This window comes from Saccharomyces kudriavzevii (assembly GCF_947243775.1).
Source record: "Saccharomyces kudriavzevii IFO 1802 strain IFO1802 genome assembly, chromosome: 12".
Lineage (NCBI taxonomy): Eukaryota > Fungi > Ascomycota > Saccharomycetes > Saccharomycetales > Saccharomycetaceae > Saccharomyces > Saccharomyces kudriavzevii.
Window position 1 is genome coordinate 25,331 of NC_079283.1, and position 21,918 is coordinate 47,248.

At 39.2% G+C, this 21,918-nt stretch overlaps 10 protein-coding genes across 10 annotated transcripts; 2 read left to right on the forward strand and 8 right to left on the reverse strand.

The window, feature by feature from the left end:
* Positions 1 to 1,465: 1,465 nt before the first annotated feature.
* SKDI12G0080 (uncharacterized protein) lies at positions 1,466 to 3,994 on the reverse strand (the record flags this gene model as incomplete). Its single annotated transcript, XM_056229573.1, has 1 exon — positions 1,466 to 3,994. The coding sequence occupies one exon, from the start codon at positions 3,992 to 3,994 to the stop codon at positions 1,466 to 1,468; it is 2,529 nt and encodes an 842-aa protein (XP_056083578.1).
* Positions 3,995 to 4,295: 301 nt separating this feature from the next.
* SKDI12G0090 (aquaporin family protein) lies at positions 4,296 to 5,165 on the reverse strand (the record flags this gene model as incomplete). The annotated part of the gene is made up of 1 exon (XM_056229574.1): positions 4,296 to 5,165. One exon carries the CDS (start codon positions 5,163 to 5,165, stop codon positions 4,296 to 4,298), a length of 870 nt encoding a protein of 289 aa, XP_056083579.1.
* A 910-nt stretch (positions 5,166 to 6,075) lies between these two features.
* Positions 6,076 to 8,214, reverse strand: FRE6 (putative ferric-chelate reductase; the record flags this gene model as incomplete). Its single annotated transcript, XM_056229575.1, has 1 exon — positions 6,076 to 8,214. The coding sequence occupies one exon, from the start codon at positions 8,212 to 8,214 to the stop codon at positions 6,076 to 6,078; it is 2,139 nt and encodes a 712-aa protein (XP_056083580.1).
* A 335-nt stretch (positions 8,215 to 8,549) lies between these two features.
* On the reverse strand, positions 8,550 to 9,167 carry COF1 (cofilin; the record flags this gene model as incomplete). Its single annotated transcript, XM_056229576.1, has 2 exons — positions 8,550 to 8,967; positions 9,154 to 9,167. The coding sequence occupies 2 exons, from the start codon at positions 9,165 to 9,167 to the stop codon at positions 8,550 to 8,552; spliced, it is 432 nt and encodes a 143-aa protein (XP_056083581.1).
* A 262-nt stretch (positions 9,168 to 9,429) lies between these two features.
* LDB18 (Ldb18p) lies at positions 9,430 to 9,969 on the forward strand (the record flags this gene model as incomplete). Its single annotated transcript, XM_056229577.1, has 1 exon — positions 9,430 to 9,969. The coding sequence occupies one exon, from the start codon at positions 9,430 to 9,432 to the stop codon at positions 9,967 to 9,969; it is 540 nt and encodes a 179-aa protein (XP_056083582.1).
* A 41-nt stretch (positions 9,970 to 10,010) lies between these two features.
* On the reverse strand, positions 10,011 to 14,996 carry YBT1 (bile acid-transporting ATPase YBT1; the record flags this gene model as incomplete). Its single annotated transcript, XM_056229578.1, has 1 exon — positions 10,011 to 14,996. One exon carries the CDS (start codon positions 14,994 to 14,996, stop codon positions 10,011 to 10,013), a length of 4,986 nt encoding a protein of 1,661 aa, XP_056083583.1.
* Positions 14,997 to 15,587: 591 nt separating this feature from the next.
* RNP1 (Rnp1p) lies at positions 15,588 to 16,358 on the reverse strand (the record flags this gene model as incomplete). The annotated part of the gene is made up of 1 exon (XM_056229579.1): positions 15,588 to 16,358. One exon carries the CDS (start codon positions 16,356 to 16,358, stop codon positions 15,588 to 15,590), a length of 771 nt encoding a protein of 256 aa, XP_056083584.1.
* A 398-nt stretch (positions 16,359 to 16,756) lies between these two features.
* RPL8B (60S ribosomal protein eL8) lies at positions 16,757 to 17,527 on the reverse strand (the record flags this gene model as incomplete). The annotated part of the gene is made up of 1 exon (XM_056229580.1): positions 16,757 to 17,527. One exon carries the CDS (start codon positions 17,525 to 17,527, stop codon positions 16,757 to 16,759), a length of 771 nt encoding a protein of 256 aa, XP_056083585.1.
* A 1,432-nt stretch (positions 17,528 to 18,959) lies between these two features.
* FPS1 (Fps1p) lies at positions 18,960 to 20,957 on the forward strand (the record flags this gene model as incomplete). The annotated part of the gene is made up of 1 exon (XM_056229582.1): positions 18,960 to 20,957. The coding sequence occupies one exon, from the start codon at positions 18,960 to 18,962 to the stop codon at positions 20,955 to 20,957; it is 1,998 nt and encodes a 665-aa protein (XP_056083586.1).
* Positions 20,958 to 21,141: 184 nt separating this feature from the next.
* ATG10 (E2-like conjugating enzyme) lies at positions 21,142 to 21,645 on the reverse strand (the record flags this gene model as incomplete). The annotated part of the gene is made up of 1 exon (XM_056229583.1): positions 21,142 to 21,645. The coding sequence occupies one exon, from the start codon at positions 21,643 to 21,645 to the stop codon at positions 21,142 to 21,144; it is 504 nt and encodes a 167-aa protein (XP_056083587.1).
* Between the last annotated feature and the right edge of the window lie 273 nt (positions 21,646 to 21,918).

Consider the following 21,918-nt stretch of genomic DNA (forward strand, 5'->3'; position numbering starts at 1 on the left):
AAAAAGCTTGTAAAAAGGAACCTGCTAGATCTGGAGGCAAATTAAAAATCTTTTTACAGATAAAAAATTTGATTTCATCACGGTGATGTAATGCAATTTAACCGTTGGATGACCGCGGAAAAATAAAAGGACGCATGAAGCCTATGAAGCTCGTAAAAAAAATATAAAATCTTCCACTGCGCGGTTCTCAGTGGGGAGGAGACATCCGCATAGTTTTAACATCAAATAAGGATTTCGCATAGGAAAACATTTTAAAAAGCAAATGTGAATGTAGGCTGGCCAAAAAATGTGAACTACGTATTTGGTATCACAAGAAAAATTTAAAAGAATTTGTCGGAGCTGTGCCTTGAAAGAACGAGAGCTGTTGAGAAAAATAGTGGTTTGCCAAGTGTCTTTTTTTTCATGCGCAAGTTCTCAGGCAGAAGCAGACATAATCTCCCTCTATGGCCATTTCTGTATTTCTACTGATGCGAGAGGCTTAAACTTTAAACGGTATTTGTTCGTTGTACTTAGAATAGTTTCATGGGCACCTTATTTTAATAATATTAAAGTTGACATAGGTAGATTTTCCTCCTTCGAAGAGGACGGAATTCTACATATGTCCAGTTCCCACTGTTATCCGGTCTTACTTATTCTAGGCCGCACAGGTATGAAAATTAACAATAAGGCTTTACCGTATCCTATGGCCACCCATAACGTCATAAAGCAAACTTTTAGCTTCTTCGTGAGAATTCAATCGATACTCCATCACTGTCGAACTAATTTTTCAAGCTTTCAATTTTGTAAATGTCTCCACGGAATCTGATGTTTTATACTGCAAGGTTGCCAGCAGGGGCCAACTTCTGCGGCGTTGGGCGAAAATTCGATTCTGGATATGCTGGTGAAAGAGCCGATGAATGATTTACGACTTAAAGTCTACGCACGAAGATTTAATCGGCTCTTTTGGCATTCTAACATAAGGAGGGAGGATCTTATATCGTGTTTGGACGTTCTTGTGTTTCCGACTCATTTTATCTCTATAGTGATAGTTTCAACCTCTAGCCCTTGCTTTTCTCCAAAAGTTTATCCGCAAATGTATCAAGAAGGCCCTTAGAACGTGATGTACATACACAAACTCAATTTGAACCTTGATATTTATGTCAAGGACAACAGTTTCTGAGAAAAATTCATTTGAAAGTGCATGCGTTTTGAGACTGGATAATGTTTAGAGATTATCCTTCAGTGTTGAAACGGTTCGACCTTTTTTTGCGGAGATTCCTCTCAACTTTCGTTTTTCATGTCCACTAATAAGCACCTTCTTGTTTCTAGGACCATATCAAGGATATCCTACGATGACTTCTTGTATTATGTCAACAGTACGAACTTCATACACGTATTAAATAATCAACGGTGAGACACGTCTGGTTTTCAACCTTCTGAGAGCGTACATCATTTTTCGGTACTTTCTTCCCAATTGATACTTCTGTTACAAGTTAGTCAAGTCGGGGAAAAATCCGAGCAACCTCTCAAAGTCAGTTTCCGTTAATTGGTCAAAAGCGTCACTGTCATAGTTCATGATATCAACTCCATTCTGTAAGGGATCAACATCACCACTAAAGTTTCTTGAGAATTCTTGATCGGAGACCAGTTTTTCCAAAATTTTTAAAATCTCTAGGTTTAAGCTTCCTAGGACCAGCGGATTGTTGAGCTTTGAAGCGATTGAAAACGATTTGCTTCGACTTAATCCCCATTTTAGGCCAACAATTTTATGAATTTTTCTGTACTTTTCATTCACATTGGCGCTACTTTTCCAGTAATCTACTATCAGTGAAGACAACTCGTCAGTATCTACCAAATATATAATATACCGGAATATAGTGACTGATATGAATGAACCGATATAATGCTTCTCTAAATTAGAAGTAATAATTTCGATCAGCAATTTCATATGGTATGACATTAGTTTAATCAGTCCATCAATAACCTGAATAATTTTCGTGTTTCTATCATCTTCCATTCCCGTGAATACAGCGGGTCGGCCACATGTACTTTTCTTGAAGGATAACTTAACGAGTAGAGTGGCCTGAAATATAAGTAGTCTGAGTATGGAGCACCAAACGACTTTTTGGGTTACAAACCCGAAAGGCTCTCGTAAGTGAGCCAAGCTTCCGTTGAAGTATTCTGAGACTAATTTAAGCAACGTCAAATAATCTTGCATAGCGGTAAAAGTAAAATGATGGTAATATTTCTCGTATTCAGAGGGATTCTCGAAGCATTTCTTTTCAAAGTACAAGGCCAAACTGTGATGGACATTCATAGTACTAGTATATCCGATAACATTGGTCATAAATGTTTCATTTTCTTCAAAGGTTCTCAAATCAAAAAGCTCGCCGTTTGCAAACAAAGAAGGAACGTTAATATGCAAGCTTTTCAATTTAGGCTCTTCCGGAGAATTTAACAGAATAGGAAATTTTTGATTTAAAAAATTCTTGGCTCTATCAATATTATTTAATATTTCTTTCAAATACGAAGAACCATTAATTGGTGCGCAGGAAGTTAACAGTTCCTGTAATGATAAGTGGAAATGATAGATATCCTCTGATATAGCCATTAATGATAAATCTAGATTATTAGTAGAAGTGTAGTTTTTTTCAAACAGCTCAGGCAGTGATTCGTCGATCTTAATAAAGGACCGTAGATATTCCAAACTCAGTATGTCAGAATCACCCTCCGGTGTTGACATTTGGAATTTTAAAAACTGGACGCCTAACCATAATTTTCTTCTTAAATTGAACAGCCTCGGATAATCGTCCTCTTCGATGATATATCTGGTGTATTGGAAGGGTTCTTCGTTTAATCCTAGTTTTATTGCAACTTCATTCAAAAACTTCAGATTTAACAAGTCGCTGTGGGAGGGATACATGTCAATCTGATCTGGATTCAGGCACCGTAATATGAAAAAATATAACAAACAACAAAACGTGTGCTCATTCGTATATGTGAAGACATTCATGAGAGAAATAAGTTTGTGAGCAATTAGTGACAAATTATTAGCTTTCACCTGGGAGGATTCTTCAAAAAGAATGTCGTTGCGTAAGGTTAAACTTCTATGAGAAAGAGCCAATATAATGGTTAGTAGTGTGATAGTTTCCAGGTTTCTTCTAGATTTCTTATCGTTTAATACAATGGTGTAACCATTGAAGTTGTTTGGCTGCAAAAATTCCTTCATATTTCCTTCAAATAATGATATTTCCAAGAACGGGTACATCGGATAAATTGCCTTGTAAAATTCCGTCAATAAGGTGTCAACCTCATGCTTGTTCAACAAATATTGAGATAGCTCCTGCAAAAGGATATCAATTGAGATTTTGTCGTTACGTTCTTCAGGATAGGCTTGCTCATAATCATACGTATTATATAAAAAGTCCACTGGCGGAGACAATTTACTCAATTTAGAAGTACCATCACAAAATATCAACGCGGCTTTATCAATAAAAAACAAGGGTCCGATATCACTAATTGGTAAGTTCATTTCTTTTTTCTCACTATCGATAGACGCATTCTCACGATGGCGTTCAACATCAATCAGTATTTTCCCGTGTATGCAAGTGGTTAAAGCTTTGGAGAATAAATCTTGTTGAAGGATGCTGTGGAAAGCAAACGGGCTATCAACAATGGTTGTATTATTCATAACCACAAGTTTTTCATGTGCGTTCCATAGCCTCAGGGCAAAATTTTTCATTTCCCAGTCTTTAGCACTTGCATATGGAGTGAAAGTAGAAGAGTCACTTGTGGAAATTGAAGAGGGAGTAATGCTCTTAATACCGCCGTGTGTGCTATTAGTGGTGGGAGGTGATATGTTAGTTCGTCCTGGTTCTATTTCGTAGGTGCAGACTGAAGATGAACTCTTGCATTTCGAGCATGTGGGCCAAAGTTTGTCGCATTTAGTCTTTCTCTGTTTACACCGCAAACAAACAAATGATGGTTTTGCCTTCTTTCGAGTTGCAAGGTTCATGTTCAACACTGTCGACTCGCCTTGCGATCGGTTATGGGTGGCGAAAGAAATTCTTATCTCCACTTTTCTCTTTTAAAGGTTTTGTCTTGGCATTGCCTTTAGAGGAGCAAGACATGTAGAGAATACGTGCTTGAGCTCGCTTACGTAAACAAAAGGTTCCAACGGCAAAAAAAAAAAAAAATAAATAAAAAGTAGCCACACTGATGTAAAATCAGATATTATTATATTATTGAAGTAAATTAAATTATATTGGGGCGGAGTAGCGAGTAAGAAAAGTACCTATATTCGTAAGATATTGTTCCTAATCTTTCTTCTTTTGCCCTGCTGCCTTTTCAGCATTAACGTAGGTAGTGTAGTCCAGGATTTGCAATAGTTGCCAGATGGACCACGCCAAGAACGCGCCTAATAGCGGACCAATCCAATAAATCCAGTGGTAAGTGGGGAAATATCTGGCAGCAACGGCAGCGCCCAAGGATCTTGCAGGGTTAACACCGGTACCGGTGTAGCCGGTCAAAGCGACATGGGCAATGAATAAGGAAATGCCGATTGGAAACGCAGCCATGAAGTTGGTTTCACGCTTTTCAACAGCCGTCATCAAAACAGTCAGACACAATGCAGCTGTACCGAACATTTCCAAGAATAACCCCCTGGATCTGGAACAGCCTAGACCCAAGGAATTGGCAAAGAGGACCTTACCTGGGGTCATGGCACTAGCAGCACCACCAGCAGCCATCCCAGCAATGATCTGAGAGAACCACATCACCACACATCTAGTGGGTGAGATAGCTCTGGCCAAGCATAGAGAAAGAGAGACGGCCGGGTTCAAAGCACCACCGGAGACACCAGCGAAACACCAGATAGAAAACATGACGGAAAACCCAAAACCAAGGGCAATCATGATCAATTGACCGGGGTGGGAACCTTCCGGTTCAGTTTTCAAGGAAACATCATTATTAGCGACGTTACAAATAACGTAAGCGCACCATAAAAACATGAAAGTCCCACAAAACTCACCCACGGCAGCAATGAGGTGGTTTCTCAAGGTGTCCCTGTCGATATTGAAACGGGAATGCTTTGTTTCAGGCTGCTCAGGCGGAATATAGGCATTATCGACACCGCTTGGGTCCAAATGCGAAATGTTTTTTTCAATGTCGTTAGATTCGGTGGACATGGTGGTATGTATGAATGATAGCACTTTTTTGATTACTTGCAAGACGGCTGTAACTGCTCCAGAACACAAAATTATGCACGTTCATCAGTCAAGGACAAAAACTAGCTTATTTATACTGCCAGCAGAAGAGGGGTGGATATGATCTGCGGTAAAAGTTATCAAGAGCATAATAACGCCGTCCCAACCCGTTAATGATGGGCATTATGCGCTATGGACAAGAACATTTCTTTTTGTTATCAATTTAACTTCTCTTAACCTGCAGCTGCACTCATAAAGCCCACCACTATAGGGGAGTAGGAAAAACGTCTAGAAGGATTGGACAAGGTAAGCCCTATGGCGGTGCTGTTTTAGCGGCAAAAGGTAATCTGCGACGTTAAAACTTACCTCGCTGTCGTTTCAACCGTAGTGAAAATGTCGTAGTGGTGGTGGTGCACACTAAAATAACGCTAATCAAATTAGAACTATGAAAAAGCTTCGAAGGTTTCTTAGCATTTGCAAAAAATGTCCTGGTATCTAGTTTTCTCGAAGCCAAATGAAGGCCGAGAACGGAAAGCGCTACTTCCGTTGGTCCAGAGTAATTTTAAGTTTTGTCGGGACATTATTTCCTTGATAAAAATACCGTAGAGAACTCGTTCCCAAAATGGGACTTAAAGTTTGTTTTTTTTACTCGGCATCAAAAACGGAAAACGTCGACGCCGCCTATATTAACATTCTCAAGAAATTAATTAACAGCATGCATATTGCACTGCTCAGCCAGCTTCTGAGCTTAAAAAACGGAAACAATTAATTTTAGGCAGTTATAGAAAGATGCTGGCTTTTAGGTATGTGAAGGTTTTTAGCACCGTAAATATGTATCTATGTGTAGACGGAGGGGCGTAAAGGAAGGGGGGGAGGGGACTAGGCGGAAGACTCACCAGCATTGGTATTCTTCAAAATATTCGATTACCCTTTCAGGATAATCGATAATTTTTCGGGAAACGTTGTTTCTTACATCGTCGACCAGGACGGGCGGACCGCAGCATACGATCGCTAAAGAGTCTCTTGGTATCGATTTCCTTATTGTTTTGTCGATTACCTCATTAAAATTGGGTCTTGTGTGCTCGATCTGGGCAAAGCTTGTTAGTTCGGCCATTAAATCATTGACATTTGTTAGTTGGTCACGTGCATCTGCTTTCTTCATAACAGCAGTTTTCTGCGTGAGATATATCTGCACGTTGACACGGGATCGGTTTTCCTTCAATTCTAAGATTTCAGAGTTGTAACCACTCAGAAACGCAAGATTCTTGATCGCTATGATTAAATTTATATTTGCTGATTTGTCGGGTCCCCGTGAAAGTTTTATGGCATGGTCTAATGGGCCAGGTAAGCCTGACCCTCCGCTCAATAATAGCAAATGGTCGAATCTGTCCAGCTTGTGATTACTAGGCCCATATGGTCCTTCAATGGCCACTCGGAGCTGCAACTTACCATTTAATGATTGCAAGATCCGGTTGTATATGAACCTTGTGAGACCATTCTTCGGTTTGATCACCAAAACACATTTATCTCCTTCGTCGATAATGGTGAATGGATGGCATTGCCAAAACACCAATGGATGTAAGAAGTAAATGAAACAATACTGACCCGGCTTGGAATGCCAGTTGTGGTTATGTTTGGGTATGATTACTTTGAACATTTCGTCATGAGGGTTCTTGCTGGTGTTCAAATTGATTAGTGTAGCTTTGGGGAATCTGAATTGCAAAATGTTCCAAATTCTGAATACTTTCTCAAACCCCCAGATAATCAAGGATATCACAATCCATTCTTTCCAACCATTGAAGATCTTGACGTGTTTCCAACAACAATAAAAGAACAGAATGGCCAATACGATATGCGTGTACAGGAAAAACTCGTAGTGGGTTTTCCTTACCAATCCTAGTGATAAAATCAGCAAGACGGAAAGCGTCGTTATAGCTGCAATGCCAAACTTCCAGTATAACTGTTTGTTGCTCGCTGTAAAGCTGTGGCTGGCCAGAGCAAATAACGAATACGAAAGGGAATGTACTGTTGCATTCAAGACCATGATTCTACCGATCCATTTATGAAAACTAATGAATGAGTTGAATTTGAGTCCTGTCAGAAATTCCAAAAAACTATTCCTTGCCGTGAAGATGATGATTAAAGGAAACTGTGTAAATGCCAATATCCCGGATCTATCGGCTACTAACCTGGTAAATTGTGACAGACGGTTTTGGAAAATAAGATTATATGGATCTATGATGTAGTCTATGGACAAAAATATGACGTTAGCCAATGAGTAGCCAATAATAATCCACGATTCTAAGGAACTTGGCATCAAACCCGTAAAGACTTCCAAATCCATGAACTTGAAATGGTTAGCATGCTTATCGATTAAAAATGTGGGCAATACAAAATGGCCTCGAATATAGTTGATAAATCGAGACCGGAATAGCGCTCGATTCAACCCATTGTAATGACTCATATGGAAGAACATGGCGATGACTCCCACTGCAACGAAATAGTAACTCAAATACGTACCATATACGCTACTGACATCCAAATTATAAGCATGAGCATGAAATGCTCGTATCCATTTGTTCCTCGTTTTACAATCGACCCGGATTGATGTGGATAAGTGTTCAACAGAACTATAGTCACCTATAGCGTGCAAGGAAGCATTATTCAAAGAGAAGTAGTACTGTTCTAACGAAATGTTGATAAACTTTCCATCGACGAACGAGCAGGTATTCCGTACGTAGCCCAAGCTTCCTTCGAAACTTGTGTTGTCTGTGGAAGGAGCGTGGTCTGTGAGTGAATTAAAGGTACATAATGACCAAGTATCAAACGCCGGCGGATAAGAGCATACGGTAGAGTAGAACCCGGGTGAAAGAGAACTATCGAATGACCATTCCAGAGTGTTGATATACGATGCGCATGCTAGCACAGCGTTGTATTCTAAATGGTCTCGCTTTTCGGTGCTTGGTAACTTTATACTCACAGCGCTTGCTAACGATATCCACCACGTTAGAAGCAGAAGTGGCTTACGCATATTTGTGAGCCACTGTGGTCATTGCTCATTTTAGATGGTCACAGAAAAGATAATGATGATTCATTTGACGACTTTGTGCTCTTTCTTGATCTACATGCATAGTATTTCCATTCTGAATCTGCAATTCAAATACGGGTGCAAAAACCAAACCTGTCGACCGGGGTGCACGGAACCTTGAATCTGTAGGATATTACATTCGTACATAGAATTGCAAAAGAGAAAATTATTATTATAATAATTCTATACATGCATTCTGTATATATACGTTGATGCTATATATAGATATACGCTTCTAAATTTTTGGAAGATTGTTGTCATTTTTTGAAATCATTTGCCTAATGGGAACCAGCACCTCTGCTGACTCTTTCCAAAACGGAATCGAAGGAGACTTCGGAGAAATCAGTACCTTGTACGTCAGTGGAGACACCGTTCAAAGCCCTTCTTAAAGCATCCTTGGAGGAAGCGTAAACCATCTTGGATCTGACTGGAGCAGTATCTGGGGACCAGGTGAAGAAAACAATCTTGGATCTCTTGCCTTCATTACCATTAATTTCGTATTCAAAATCGTAGATGGCGTAAAGACAGTCATTCTCTGGCAACTTCTCTAAGAAAGAGTCGTAAGATGGATCGTTAGACGTTTCCTTGACAATAATTTCGGTTTTAGCATCGTTCAAAGCGAATAAAATAAATTTGTACTTTTTGCCCAACTTCAAGTCATTGAAAGCGGCAAGGGATTCATCAGCAACAGCAACACTACACAGAAATTGTACACCCTTCTAGCATGCATCTTATGACTTTTCTCTTCCCCACATTTCCTCAAAAGTTCCATGGTAAAAGGGAGAACAGAAAGGGCGTAAGACAGCGAGACAAAACGGGACCAGGTCAATTAGTTAGTAATTGGCAGTTCACACAGCGCTGTGGGATAAAAAGTTAGCATACCCAGATCTAGACATTTTTGTTTTGTTAGTTTTTGCTCTAGGCCACGTTTGAAACATAAAGTATGTAGATACTAACTAATTCTTTCTTGTTTTCTCTTTTCTCTTCCAATTTTGTCATCAAACAGGGGCGGCGTTACCCGATTTGATGATTCTTTTACCCGGATTAAGGATGTTAATAATAAGCTACAAGACAAGATGAGGACATATAGTAGTATGCAGGCATATATAATGGTTTGCTCCAAATTCTGAGGCCATTGATATCTTTTCAGTGAGTCTAATGACGGGTTGCGAGCTTGTTGAAGCTCTGGAGGATAGATGTTACCGACTGGAGGGGGCTTTAGGCACTGGGTATAGCAAGAATGCCGATGTTTCAGTTCAACTTGATAAACTGTACGCGCAGTTACATGATCTGTATTTCCAGAGCCTGAAGTACTCTCAAAACTTACTGGAACTCTTGAATGTTTTCATTGTTGAAGACGTGGGAGATACAAGCACTCCTGATGATATTCATATATTTACTAGTTGTTTTGATGACATCTATTCTCTATATAGTAAATTTGACGATTTGAACAATCAATATATGGAGTTCTCCCAAACCGGTGAGAATTCATTCGATCAGATTCCTTTCAAAGATGCTAATACCCAGACACAACACATTAAGGAACTACCTGGGCTGGTAAAAAATTGCAACGTGATGATTTTGAGATCAATGACAATTTTGAACCGTTTCATTGAGTGGAATATCGAAGTTAATGGATTTTTCCAATTTCAAAGGAAAAGGTTATTAAATTTACAAAAGATTGTTTATAGAAAATAATTATACGCACATGTATATATTGGTTCGGAATGTTTGTTAGGTTAGTCCTTTTTAGAGTTCAATTTTTCGACGAAGGCCTTCTTAGCCAGTTCAATTAGAGTTTCTAATTCTCCACTATGTTCACACATGCTGTAAAATATGCTTTGTTTATTCAGTAACAAGGAATATGGATGATCATATTCTTTAACTTCACCAGCATCCATTACTAAAATTTTGTCATAATCAATAACGGATCTTAGTCTATGTGCGATGGTTAAAATTGTACTTCCTTGAAACTCTTTTCTAATGGTTTCTTGTATCTTTGCATCCGAACTATAGTCGATGGACGCAGTAGCTTCGTCTAGCAAAATAATCTTCGGACTTCTTAGTAATGATCTAGCAAGACACATCAATTGGCGTTGTCCTTGAGACAAGTTAGATCCACCTTCACTGACTTCACTACTCAAATCCAAGAATTTATTAATGTTCTCTGAACTATTTGATGAAGTATCGTTGTCCGCTTCTCTTACGGCCCCTTGATGTGATTGTTCTTCACTGATTAGATTGACACGTTTCAAGGCCTCAAAGATTTTTTTGTCGCTAAATTCGTCATATGGATCCAGATTGGTCTTAATTGTCCCCGAGAATAGTGTTGGATCTTGTGGAATAATAGTTATAGAGCGACGCAACCTTTGCAAATCGACACCAGAAATGTCGATATTATCAATCTTGATATGGCCAGTTTCAGGTTCCAAAAACCTAAACAAGGCGGTAATAATTGTTGACTTACCAGCACCTGTTCTCCCAACAATACCGATCTTAGATTGCGCGTCAACAGAAAATGAAACGTTGTTGATCACTCTAGGCAGGTTTGGAGCATAACGTAATGATAAATCATTAACTTCAATCTTACCGTCCTGCGGCCACTGCGATGGAGGCACTTCCTTGTGTTGATTGTATGGTTCTTGCTCAATCTTCATATATTCCTTAACTCTCTCAACAGAATTCATGTTCATCTCTACTTCAGAGTACAACCTCACCAACCATAACGCACCCTCAGTAAAGGAAATCGCATATGTTAAAGATATACCAGCCATACCTGAATCTATATGATCAATATTGAACAATATGAACAAACCAGCCCCAAAGATAACCAAGGATCCAATCATGTCTATTCTAAAGGCCAGCCAACGATTGGCCACCCATAAATAGAAAAACGGTTTATTATTTTCATCGATTTTTTGTAGATTCTCTTGCATGAATCTCCCTTCGTCACCGAATGCACGAATCGTTGTGACACCAACCAGAGTCTCCGAAAAGTGTTGATAGATTGGTGACCTAGAAATAGATTCAAATCTTTTCAATTCACGAGAACCTGCCATGTAAAAGTAGCCAACGAAATAGTACAAGATCGAAACAACAATAGCGATTGACAAAAATTGCGGGGTAATAAATGTGATCAATATGACGGTAGACAAACATTCAATAAGCGAATAGAAGGCACCTTGGATATAAGGTGTTAGTTCCTGATCAATGGCTTCTATATCCTTGGAAAATCTATTCATAATTCTACCAGTTGGAGTAGCATCAAAAAACCTTATTTTGGAGTGCAGCACTTTGTTTAGGATCATGTTGAATATTTTTCTCGATGCGTTGATACCAGCAGCGAAATTTAGGATAGTTTTACCAGCTCCCAATAATGACTGAGCCAAACCGATTATCAAGTACAAAATGAGATAATACATTGTAGAATGCTTACCAGTGGGTTGGCTTGCGTTTGACATCGTACTTACCTGAAACGAGCCCTTCCAATCTATTAGATCACTAGCTTTCTTAGAGACAAAAGCGATAGCGCTTTGTGCCAGGGGAACAATTTTGGCGATAACATTGTGAGATGCCCAGGCGCGAACCCACCATGATTGTCCAATATACAGAAGTTGGGACGTTAAGAACAATAAGGCCAAAAATGTAACAATTTTCCAACCACCAAAGATTTTCAAATACCATTTATAGACATCCATGCCAACTACACCCTCTTCTTTCGTTTCTTCTTCAATTAATCTACCGTCCTCAGCACGTTCAGCTTCTGTTCTCATTGGTTTTTGGAGTTTCGTAGATTCGAATTGTGGGGAGTTGTTGTTCACGCTAATCTTTTGTTCTTTGACAGCTGGTAGGTTACTTAAGCTGGTGTTACTTTTCGTGGCTAAATTAGCAGAAGAATTTGCTCGCGACAAAATACTGCTTTTTACCAACTCGTCTTCGCCAAATAGACCTTTTTGTAACATATCTATTGGATCACCTTGATCTTTAATTCTACCATCTTCTAGCAGTACAACCAGTTCAGCATTTCTTAAAGTCAATGCTATGTTGTGAGAAACCAAAATGCATGTTCTATCTTCCATTAGTGGGCCAGTGATACAATTATCGTAGATCCATGATGCGGTGTGAGAATCAACTGCGCTTAAACAATCATCTAAAAGAACGTGTCTTGCATTGGAGTACAAGGCTCTGGCAAGAGAAACTCTTTGCTTTTGACCACCGGATAGAGCAATACCTTTCTCACCGATTTCTGTCAAGTCCCCGGCTTTCAAAATTTCAAAATCACGTTTTAATCCACATGCTTCGACGACAGCTTTATACCTCGCCTCGTTAAATGGGCTATTGAAGAGTATGTTATGTTTTATAGTATCATTTAGGAGCCAAGCACCTTGAGAACAGTAAGCGATAGAATTCGTTGTGCCATTTGCATCCACGACTAATTCTTGTCTTGGTTCTAGTGCTGGAACAACAATCTTACCATTCAGTAAATACATTTCACCTAACAACGCCATCAACAGAGATGTCTTACCAGAACCAGTAGGGCCAATAACAACATTTAGCTTACCCGTTTTGAATTCAATATTCAAATCCTTCAATTTAAAGTCTTGGTTATCTTTATCCCAAGAAATGGTGGAATTTTCAAGAGCAAACCTTTTGCCGTTCGGATCTATAGTCAATTGATCGTACTTTTTCGTATCTTTTTCATTCAAGAAATCTTGAACTCTATCTAGTGAGACCTTCGATTGGACGACAAAACTTAACATATCAGACAAACGGTCCAAAGGATCTCTCAATAAGGTGAATAAAGAAAGCGCAGTAAAGGCAACTGGGGTGGTTAATACTTCGCCTTGGACGTAAATATAGTAAGCGAATGAAGCGGCTGTTACGATGGTTGGGGTAACAAACCAAACAAAAGAACTGATTGACCAAATAATAGATCTCATCAATAGTAAAGACAACTCGTTTTCTCTGATAGTGTTGATTTCTTTTTCAAAATTTTCTTCCCATGAAAAATATTTGATGATTCTGATGGCTTGGAAAGCTTCATTCAACTTTTGAATACGGTTATCTGTAACAGCCAAGTTCTTTTTTTGCAAATCACCAATGTATTTGGCAAGCTTATAATTTAGTGGAAGCATAGCTACGATAATTAGGACACCCACGATTGCAGCAAAACCAAGTAGATGGTATAACAATGCAAGAGCTACAACAGTCATAACAAAGGCCTCTAAAAACGAATGTAAATATCCACAGATTTCAGAGACTTTGAAAGCGTCAATAGCCATTAAATTGATAATTGCGCCTAGGTTGGCGGAAGAGGTGGATTCTTCATCGCCATTGATACTCTTTTGATCATTAATTTCCTGTGGATCTTCATTAGTAGGTTTAGCCTTGTTGGTAGAAATCATTCTTCTCAAAGCTTTGGTGTAAATTTCAGAAATTATAATACTTTTCATCCTGATACAAACTCTTCTTCCAAAAAAGAGAGCTTGTGCTTGACAAACAGCTACTAAGATTCTACCCACAAACATGGTGGTGACGTAAAACCAAGCCAAATTTGAAGGAGCAGATGATTGATCTTCAACATATTCCAGGATTCTCTTCAGTAAGACTGTTGGAATGAAGGAGAGCACACTGCCCAAAAATGCCCAGAAGCATTGCAGTGACAAATAGTTCGAAAAGAAGAAGAAAAGGTTCAAGGAAAAAATGCGCTTCTTCTTAACTTTATGATCGACAAAATATCTGAATTTCTTTACTACAAAGAAGGAATAATCCTGCATCATTAACCCCCAAATATCCTTGACTTTGATACTCACTTTGTGCGCTTTCCAAACAAAAGCATCTATCCAAGCCCAGCAGATGAATCCGGCAATGGAAGTTACTGGTTCTGGGGATGGAGTAATCCAGCTGTCGGTTTTATATATGATAGCAAAATTGTTTCTTATTCTCGCAAAAAAGAGCAATAGAAAAAGCCCCAAGTTAATTGATATTTGTGAAATGTAATACTTTTTCGAAATAGAAGTGTTGATATGGTGGATGAAAATGGAACGGAAGGGTAAAATCATGGAACTGAACAGGACCAAATAATTTATAAACGATACGGACCATAAATTTCCAGGATATCTGTTTATTAATTTAAAATTTTGGTTTACATTGGCTAGACGTAAGGAGACTATGACAAACAATAAACACCATTCCACTAAACAGGTGATGGTACTTCGTTGAGGGAATTCTGGATTTTTATTAACATAGTGTAATAGTATGAAAGAATGTATAATGACCTGAGAAAGAACCAAAAAAAATTCGAGGATGATTCTGGATTTTTCAATGAAACCTCTTCTAATTACTTCAGGTTTTCCATGAGGTTCTCCGTTTAGCTTAACCGATTTAAGCTTTTCAAGAGAAAAATGTCTGTTTTTCAATTCGTCTTTTTTGGAATTGATGTCCACATAGTTCGTTGTAGTGTTATTATTGTTTATCAAAGGACTGTGCTCGTCTTCATCGGTAGATGAGTATAACAGTTCTTCAATAGCATTTTTTTGTTTTAGGTGTAGCACATTAAAAGAGTAGTAATGTTTCCATATGTTATAGGCTACGAACAACAGCGTAAACATTGACAGTATCAAAGGAGTATAGTAATTGAGGTACCTTGTTCTGCCATACTGTGTCACGTCATCGTAAAACCAAAACTGATTGCCAGGCCTTGTTGAATTGAGTACGTGTTGCATGTCTTCGGTATTAGCTCGCCTTTTTCGTTTCTATATACCCTTTTTTTTCTTAATTTGGTCTTGAAAGTCTAGTATTTACTAGAACTAGTGACAGACAAAGAATACAACCGCAAAGGTGACTTGGAATTGTTTCAAAACAAAAAGATAGCAATTGTAATTAGTGCAAAATCTGCGAGAGGATAAAGCTGCTTAATGCGATGGAATGAAGTGGAGACAAAAATGATTAGCAACTTAAATGAACGATGCCGGCTTTTCCCACTTAATCTTCTTCGAAAAATCACTTGCCTAGACTAGCTCTTAGAATGCTTGCTGTTTTTTTAGAAACGAGTTGGGTATGTGGAAGGCCTGCTCTTCAGTTAATATATTCTTATCTGAAAATTTTATATGCTTTATTAATCACACCATACGTTCTTACATACGCTACATATACACACGCACCCACAAAAAAAAAAAAAAAAAGGCCAGCGAAATGAGGGAGGTATAGATAGAGGTATGACACATTTTCGAACGCGCTCGCCGGTTATTGGTTATGATGTTTGCAGAAATAAGAGCCGGGGGAATCAGTGTAAAAAAGCTCAGTCATTGTCTTCTCTACTTTTGCTTTATTTTCTCAATATCTTTGACTTTTTGGTCTTGTTCATTTTTCTTGGCAGAGGCTACCTTAACCAGTAATACTCTACCGTTACTTGCCTTTTGACCTTGAAACTCTTGGCATTTCTTTTGAATGTCATCTTTTGCTCGCAGGTTGTCAAACTTGATGAAGGCTTCGCCTGTATGAAATTCGTCGGAAAAGAAAGCCTTATTTGTCCTCAAATCCACCAACTGTCTCTTTACAAAATTGATGTTTCTAGGAGCAACGCCGAAGATCTCAGCCAGTTCCTCATTTGAGGACTTCATGGGAATGTTTTTCACGTAAAGAGTGTGCGTGGATAGTGCTTTGAAGCCAGAATTTGATTTTGTATCTGATTCAGGTTTGGTATTGATATGGTTATTATTGTCTTCAGATCTTTTCTCCTCTCTGGTTAAGATGTTTTCAATAACAATTGTCTTATCCATGAAAACTTTATCATGCATTTGCTCTTTTACTTTTTTCAAGTCTATGCCTTCTTCAAATTCTACAAACGCAAATGTTTTTGGTGGTTTCTTGAGTTGCTTTTTCTTCAGCATAATGGTAGTTATCTTACCAAAATCAGGTTCAAACAAATCTCTAAGGTCTTGCTTACAACACTTATTAGGAAGATTCCCAACATACAAGGATCTTCTATCATTCAAGGCTTTTTTTTTCAAATGTTTCTTTTCAGGAACAACGGTGGTTGTCTTTTTGCCATCGGCATTGTAAAATTCTATCTCCTCTATTAACATTGTCTATTATTCGTTCTTTTTTTTTCCCTTTTTTCTTAAACTATTCAAATGTTGAGAGAATACACCTTATCTTTACTTTGCCTGAATCTGTTAATACAAAATGGCTTGGGAAAGAACAAGTATAAAGGAGGGAAACGACCTGTTGATCATTATATATATATGAGAAATGACCTCGGCGGCTATTTCCTGTCGTCCATAGTGATGTAAACTTTTCCCAGTACTATTCTTCTGTACCCGAATATTTTCGCTTGGCAATAGTCGTTCTTGTAAAGCAATTCCAAAATAAAGAGTATAATGTTGGTTTTATCGTTTTGAAAAATTCATACAAAAGAAAATGGGAATTAAATAAGTATACAAAATATAATTATATTACGATGATCGAAGTTCTATATATGAATTTAAGCGGATTCGGAAGTCTTAGCTTTCTTGTCCATCTTGGCTTGAGCCTTGTTACCTAGAACACCACCACCCCAGTGCTTCTTGACTTCGTCGTATTTGCCGGCGAAGTTGGCGTCGATGGTGGAAACCAACTTAGCCAAAGCAGCTTCGTCTTCAGCTCTGACTTCAGTCAAAGCGGCGACAGCGGAGGTCTTTTGGTTGACCAAAGTACCTAATCTGGCCTTACCCTTGACAATGGCGTATGGAACACCCATCTTCTTACACAAAGCTGGCAAGAAAACAACCAATTCAATTGGGTCGACATCGTTAGCGATCAAAACCAACTTAGTCTTCTTGTTTTCAATCAAGGAGACGACGTGGTTCAAACCGTACTTGACGGCGTATGGCTTTGGAGAAGCGTCTTGCTTGGATCTACCTTCAGCGATGGCGGCGGCTTCCTTGGTCAATCTTTCCTTCTTTTCGGCAGCAGTCTCTGGTCTGTACTTGTTGAACAACTTGAAGGTTTCAGCAGCAGTGTTTCTGTCCAAAGTGTATTGGAATTGAGCAATGGTTGGAGGAACCTTCAATCTGATGGACAATATCTTCTTTTGTCTTTGCAATCTGACGTATTCTGGCCATTTGACGTATCTGGACAAGTTTCTCTTTGGTTGGACGGCTTGACCAATACCAAAGTTCTTTGGAGTAGAGTGAGTCAATGGGTTCTTGGTCTTGTTAGACTTGGTGGACTTAGCACCGAATGGAGCTGGAGCAACTTTCTTACCTGGAGCCATCTTTTCTTTCAGTTATCGTGTTCACAATTTTAGAAAAAAAAAATCAAGTAATAGCTAGATTCTCTATACAGGCGCATTTCTAATATAATCGTTCCAACATTAATACCACTAATATTATATTATTGTTCCTGAGGCTCGAGATGGGGAAAAGTTTCAGTGCGTTGCCTCGTACGAGATGAGCAGAGAACCAGGCCGTGTGCGACAATTTTTGGTTTTGTGGCTGCATGCAAAAGATGAATAATTGAAAAAAAAATGAAAAAGGGAGAGAGGTGTAATGAAATGTACGGATGTTTTGATATTATCGACAGGCAGCAAAAGGGAATAGTATTCAAGCAATAAAAATGATTCGTCAGCGATCATCAAGATGGAGCTAATCACCAGTAGGGAAAACTTCTTTTCGCTTTTTGCCTACTTCATGTGTATAGACGTCTGTATGAGCGTTTTTTTTGGGTATACTAGTTTCTACGACCTACCGGGAGGTGTCCTTTCAGTGATAGTCTTAGCGCTCAAAATGGACTTATACGCCGGCTGGCAGCCTTTGTAACATCATAAATAAACCTCCAAATGAGTAGAATATTCTGAACGATGCTTAAGCAAGAAGGGGTAGTATGTAGTACGTTGGTTTATCGAGTTTTTCCTACTATCGATGTCGTGAATCCAGTAGAAACAATAATTTGGTACATGAATGTGAAAATGGCGACAAGATACGCAGGACGGCTCGGCGGCTATTTGTTGAAGGTAAACGAGCATGCGGAAAAACGGTCAATGTTGCTTTTTACTACGACAACATCATCTGTTAACTACGAAATGGGGGTAAATGGCCTCGCTAATACGTGTGTTTAGGGAGCCACCTCAACGCCACCACGAAAATGCTGTGAAAAATGGTTCGAGACAAGACGGCTCTTGCAAGAAAACATTGACGACGTGTGTGTAGAGCACAAGAGCAAGAAGTGGCGGCGAAATGGGGTGCCACGAAATGACAAGGCCTTCTGACATATTGGAGTATTTGCATCGTATTTACAAGCTCCTCCATGGCAAAAAAAGAAAAGGAAAGAGAGAGAGAGATCTCTATATTCTTCAATAATCCAAACAGGCGTCCTTATTTGGTGGACGCTCCAGTGGGCCATTCGAGCAGAGGCAATGTCAAGCAACTTTTTGTAATTTAGATGAGAACTCATAGTGAGAAGGTGCGATTGCAAATTAGAACTAAGAAGCGGGAAATAATGACAATGTCTTTACAGGTGGCTCGGCCCCTTTTGCGAAAAAATGATAAAGAAGAAACATTACACGTTTTTCATGAAGAAGAAACAAGAAACGGAAATATAAATAAACAAACACTCTGTCACGCTTATTGCCCAAGTAAGCATCGTTTCTTCTTTTTTCTTTACTCCGCCAAGTACATTCGAAGGTACATCCTAATGCATAAGAAGATATGAGTAATCCTCAAAAAGCTCTAAACGATTTTTTATCTAATGAATCCGTCCATACGCATGAGAGTTCTAGAAAACAATCTAATAATAGACAGTCGTCTGAGGAGGGACGTTTTTCGTCACAGCCTCCACATCATCACTCGGTCGGTAGTAATAACAACACCACTAATAATAACAGCAGTAACGGCAACAGCAATGATGGAGGCAGTGATGACGACTATGACTATGAGATGCAGGATTATAGACCATCACCACAAAGTGCACGTCCGACCCCTACATACGTTCCTCAGTATTCTGTAGAAAGTGGAGCGGCTTTCCCGATCCAAGAGGTTATCCCTAGCGCGTACATGAACACACAAGATTTGAACCATAAAGACAACGGCCCACCGAGTGCAAATAGCAATAGAGCATTTAGGCCTAGAGGCCAGACCACCGTATCAGCCAACGTGCTCAACGTTGAGGATTTCTACAAAAATGCAGATGACTCGCACACAATTCCAGAATCGCACATGTCGAGAAGGAGGAGCAGGTCAAGGGCTACCAGTAATGCTGGACACAGTGCTGCTACGGGCGCTACGAACGGAAGGACTACTGGTGCACAAACAAACATGGAAAATAATGAACCTCCACGAAACGTTCCCATTATGGTGAAACCGAAGACATTATACCAGAATCCTCAAACTCCAACGGTTTTGCCTTCCACGTACCATCCAATCAATAAATGGTCCTCTGTGAAAAATACATATTTGAAGGAGTTTTTGGCCGAGTTTATGGGGACGATGGTTATGATCATTTTCGGTAGCGCTGTCGTTTGTCAAGTCAATGTTGCCGGTAAAATACAGCAAGATAGTTTCAACGTGGCCTTGGATAACCTTAACGTTACCGGTTCTTCTGCAGAGACAGTTGACGCTATGAAGAGTTTAACTTCGTTGGTATCATCCGTTTCAGGCGGTACATTCGATGATGTGGCATTGGGTTGGGCCGCTGCGGTTGTGATGGGTTATTTCTGCGCCGGTGGTAGCGCTATTTCAGGTGCACATTTAAATCCTTCCATTACATTAGCCAATTTGGTATATAGAGGTTTTCCCTTGAAAAAAGTGCCATATTACTTCGCCGGACAGCTGATCGGTGCCTTCACAGGCGCTTTGATTCTGTTTATCTGGTATAAAAGAGTCTTGCAAGAGGCATATAGTGATTGGTGGATGAACGAAAGTGTTGCTGGGATGTTTTGTGTTTTCCCAAAGCCGTATCTAAGTTCAGGCCGACAGTTTTTCTCCGAATTTCTATGTGGGGCTATGTTGCAAGCTGGTACATTTGCGTTGACTGATCCTTATACATGTCTATCGTCTGATGTCTTTCCATTGATGATGTTCATTCTAATTTTCGTTATCAATGCCTCCATGGCCTATCAAACAGGTACGGCGATGAATTTAGCCCGTGACTTGGGTCCACGCCTTGCCCTGTATGCGGTTGGGTTTGATCATAAGATGCTTTGGGTACATCACCACCATTTCTTTTGGGTACCGATGGTAGGCCCATTTGTTGGTGCGCTGATGGGCGGATTGGTTTACGATGTTTGTATTTACCAAGGCCATGAATCTCCAGTCAACTGGTCTTTACCAGTTTATAAGGAAATGATCATGAGAGCTTGGTTCAGAAGACCTGGTTGGAAAAAGAGAAACAGAGCTAGAAGAACATCGGACTTGAGTGACTTCTCCTACAATAACGACGATGATGAAGAATTCGGAGAAAGAATGGCTCTTCAAAAGACAAAGACTAAGTCATCCATTTCAGACAATGAAAATGATGCAGGTGAAAAGAAGGTGCAATTTAAGTCTGTTCAACGTGGTAAAAGGACCTTTGGTGGTATACCAACTATTCTTGAAGAAGAAGACTCTATTGAAACTGCTTCATTAGGGGCCAGCACCACAGATTCCATCGGATTGTCTGATATATCATCAGAAGATTCACATTATGGGAACGTAAAGAAGGTAACATAGTGAAGTGGGTAAGGAAAGGGAAAAAGGGACATCATAAATTGATAGATAAGTGCTGTGATAGGAATATCTTTTGTCACTCCTGATACGAATTTTTACGGATATCTATATATATAGATATATATATATATACATCTGCATGTAGATGATTTGCATATTATTTTCTCAACAACTATTCCAAATTAAACTACGCACCTTCATAGCCTAACCAACTAAATACGAAAATACTCACCCATCGTCTCAAGTAAGTTGATTTGAATTCGGGCAGATCACCGACTATATTTGGCGTATCGCATGGATGGAAAGAATACCATAGACTATTTTCCAAATCGATAACAGTATCCAACCCCAATTGAAACTTGCCTTCGACACCCAGTAAAGATTCGACCTTAGCTGGGAACATTAATTTGGTCAACAGTATATTCTCTGTGCATTTCTCCTCCCATATTCGTAAAAGCAACAAAGGCTCGTTATATATCTTCGAATATGTAAGGCATAGTTGTATGTGATCCAATGATTTCTTTTCTACACGTTTAGTGTCCTCCTGAAGCCTGTGAGTAGGCCTTAAACGTAAAGACAGTGCATTCGTCTTATCATCCAGATGGATTTCTTGGCAAAGAGCCCAACTCTGTAAAACATTTGAGTTGAACAATAAATCTAGCTGACTTCGCCATTCTTCATACAGTATCATTCCGTCAGTTTGCTATCTTTTTCGTTTTTGTTCTTAGTATTCCATTTTACCTTTTTTTCTCTCTCAATTTCAACCAACTTTAGAATTGTGGAATGTTCTCTCTAAAATAGATCTTCAGGAACAAAATATAATATGTCACCAAGAAAAGGATAGTGCAAAAAGAAAGCGCCCTGTTTATAAACCTTTAGGCATTACGCGTGTATTAATATAATAAATAGTTATAAATCGAATAAATAAGTGAATAGAGGGGGTTCGAAGCCTCCCCCAAAAAGA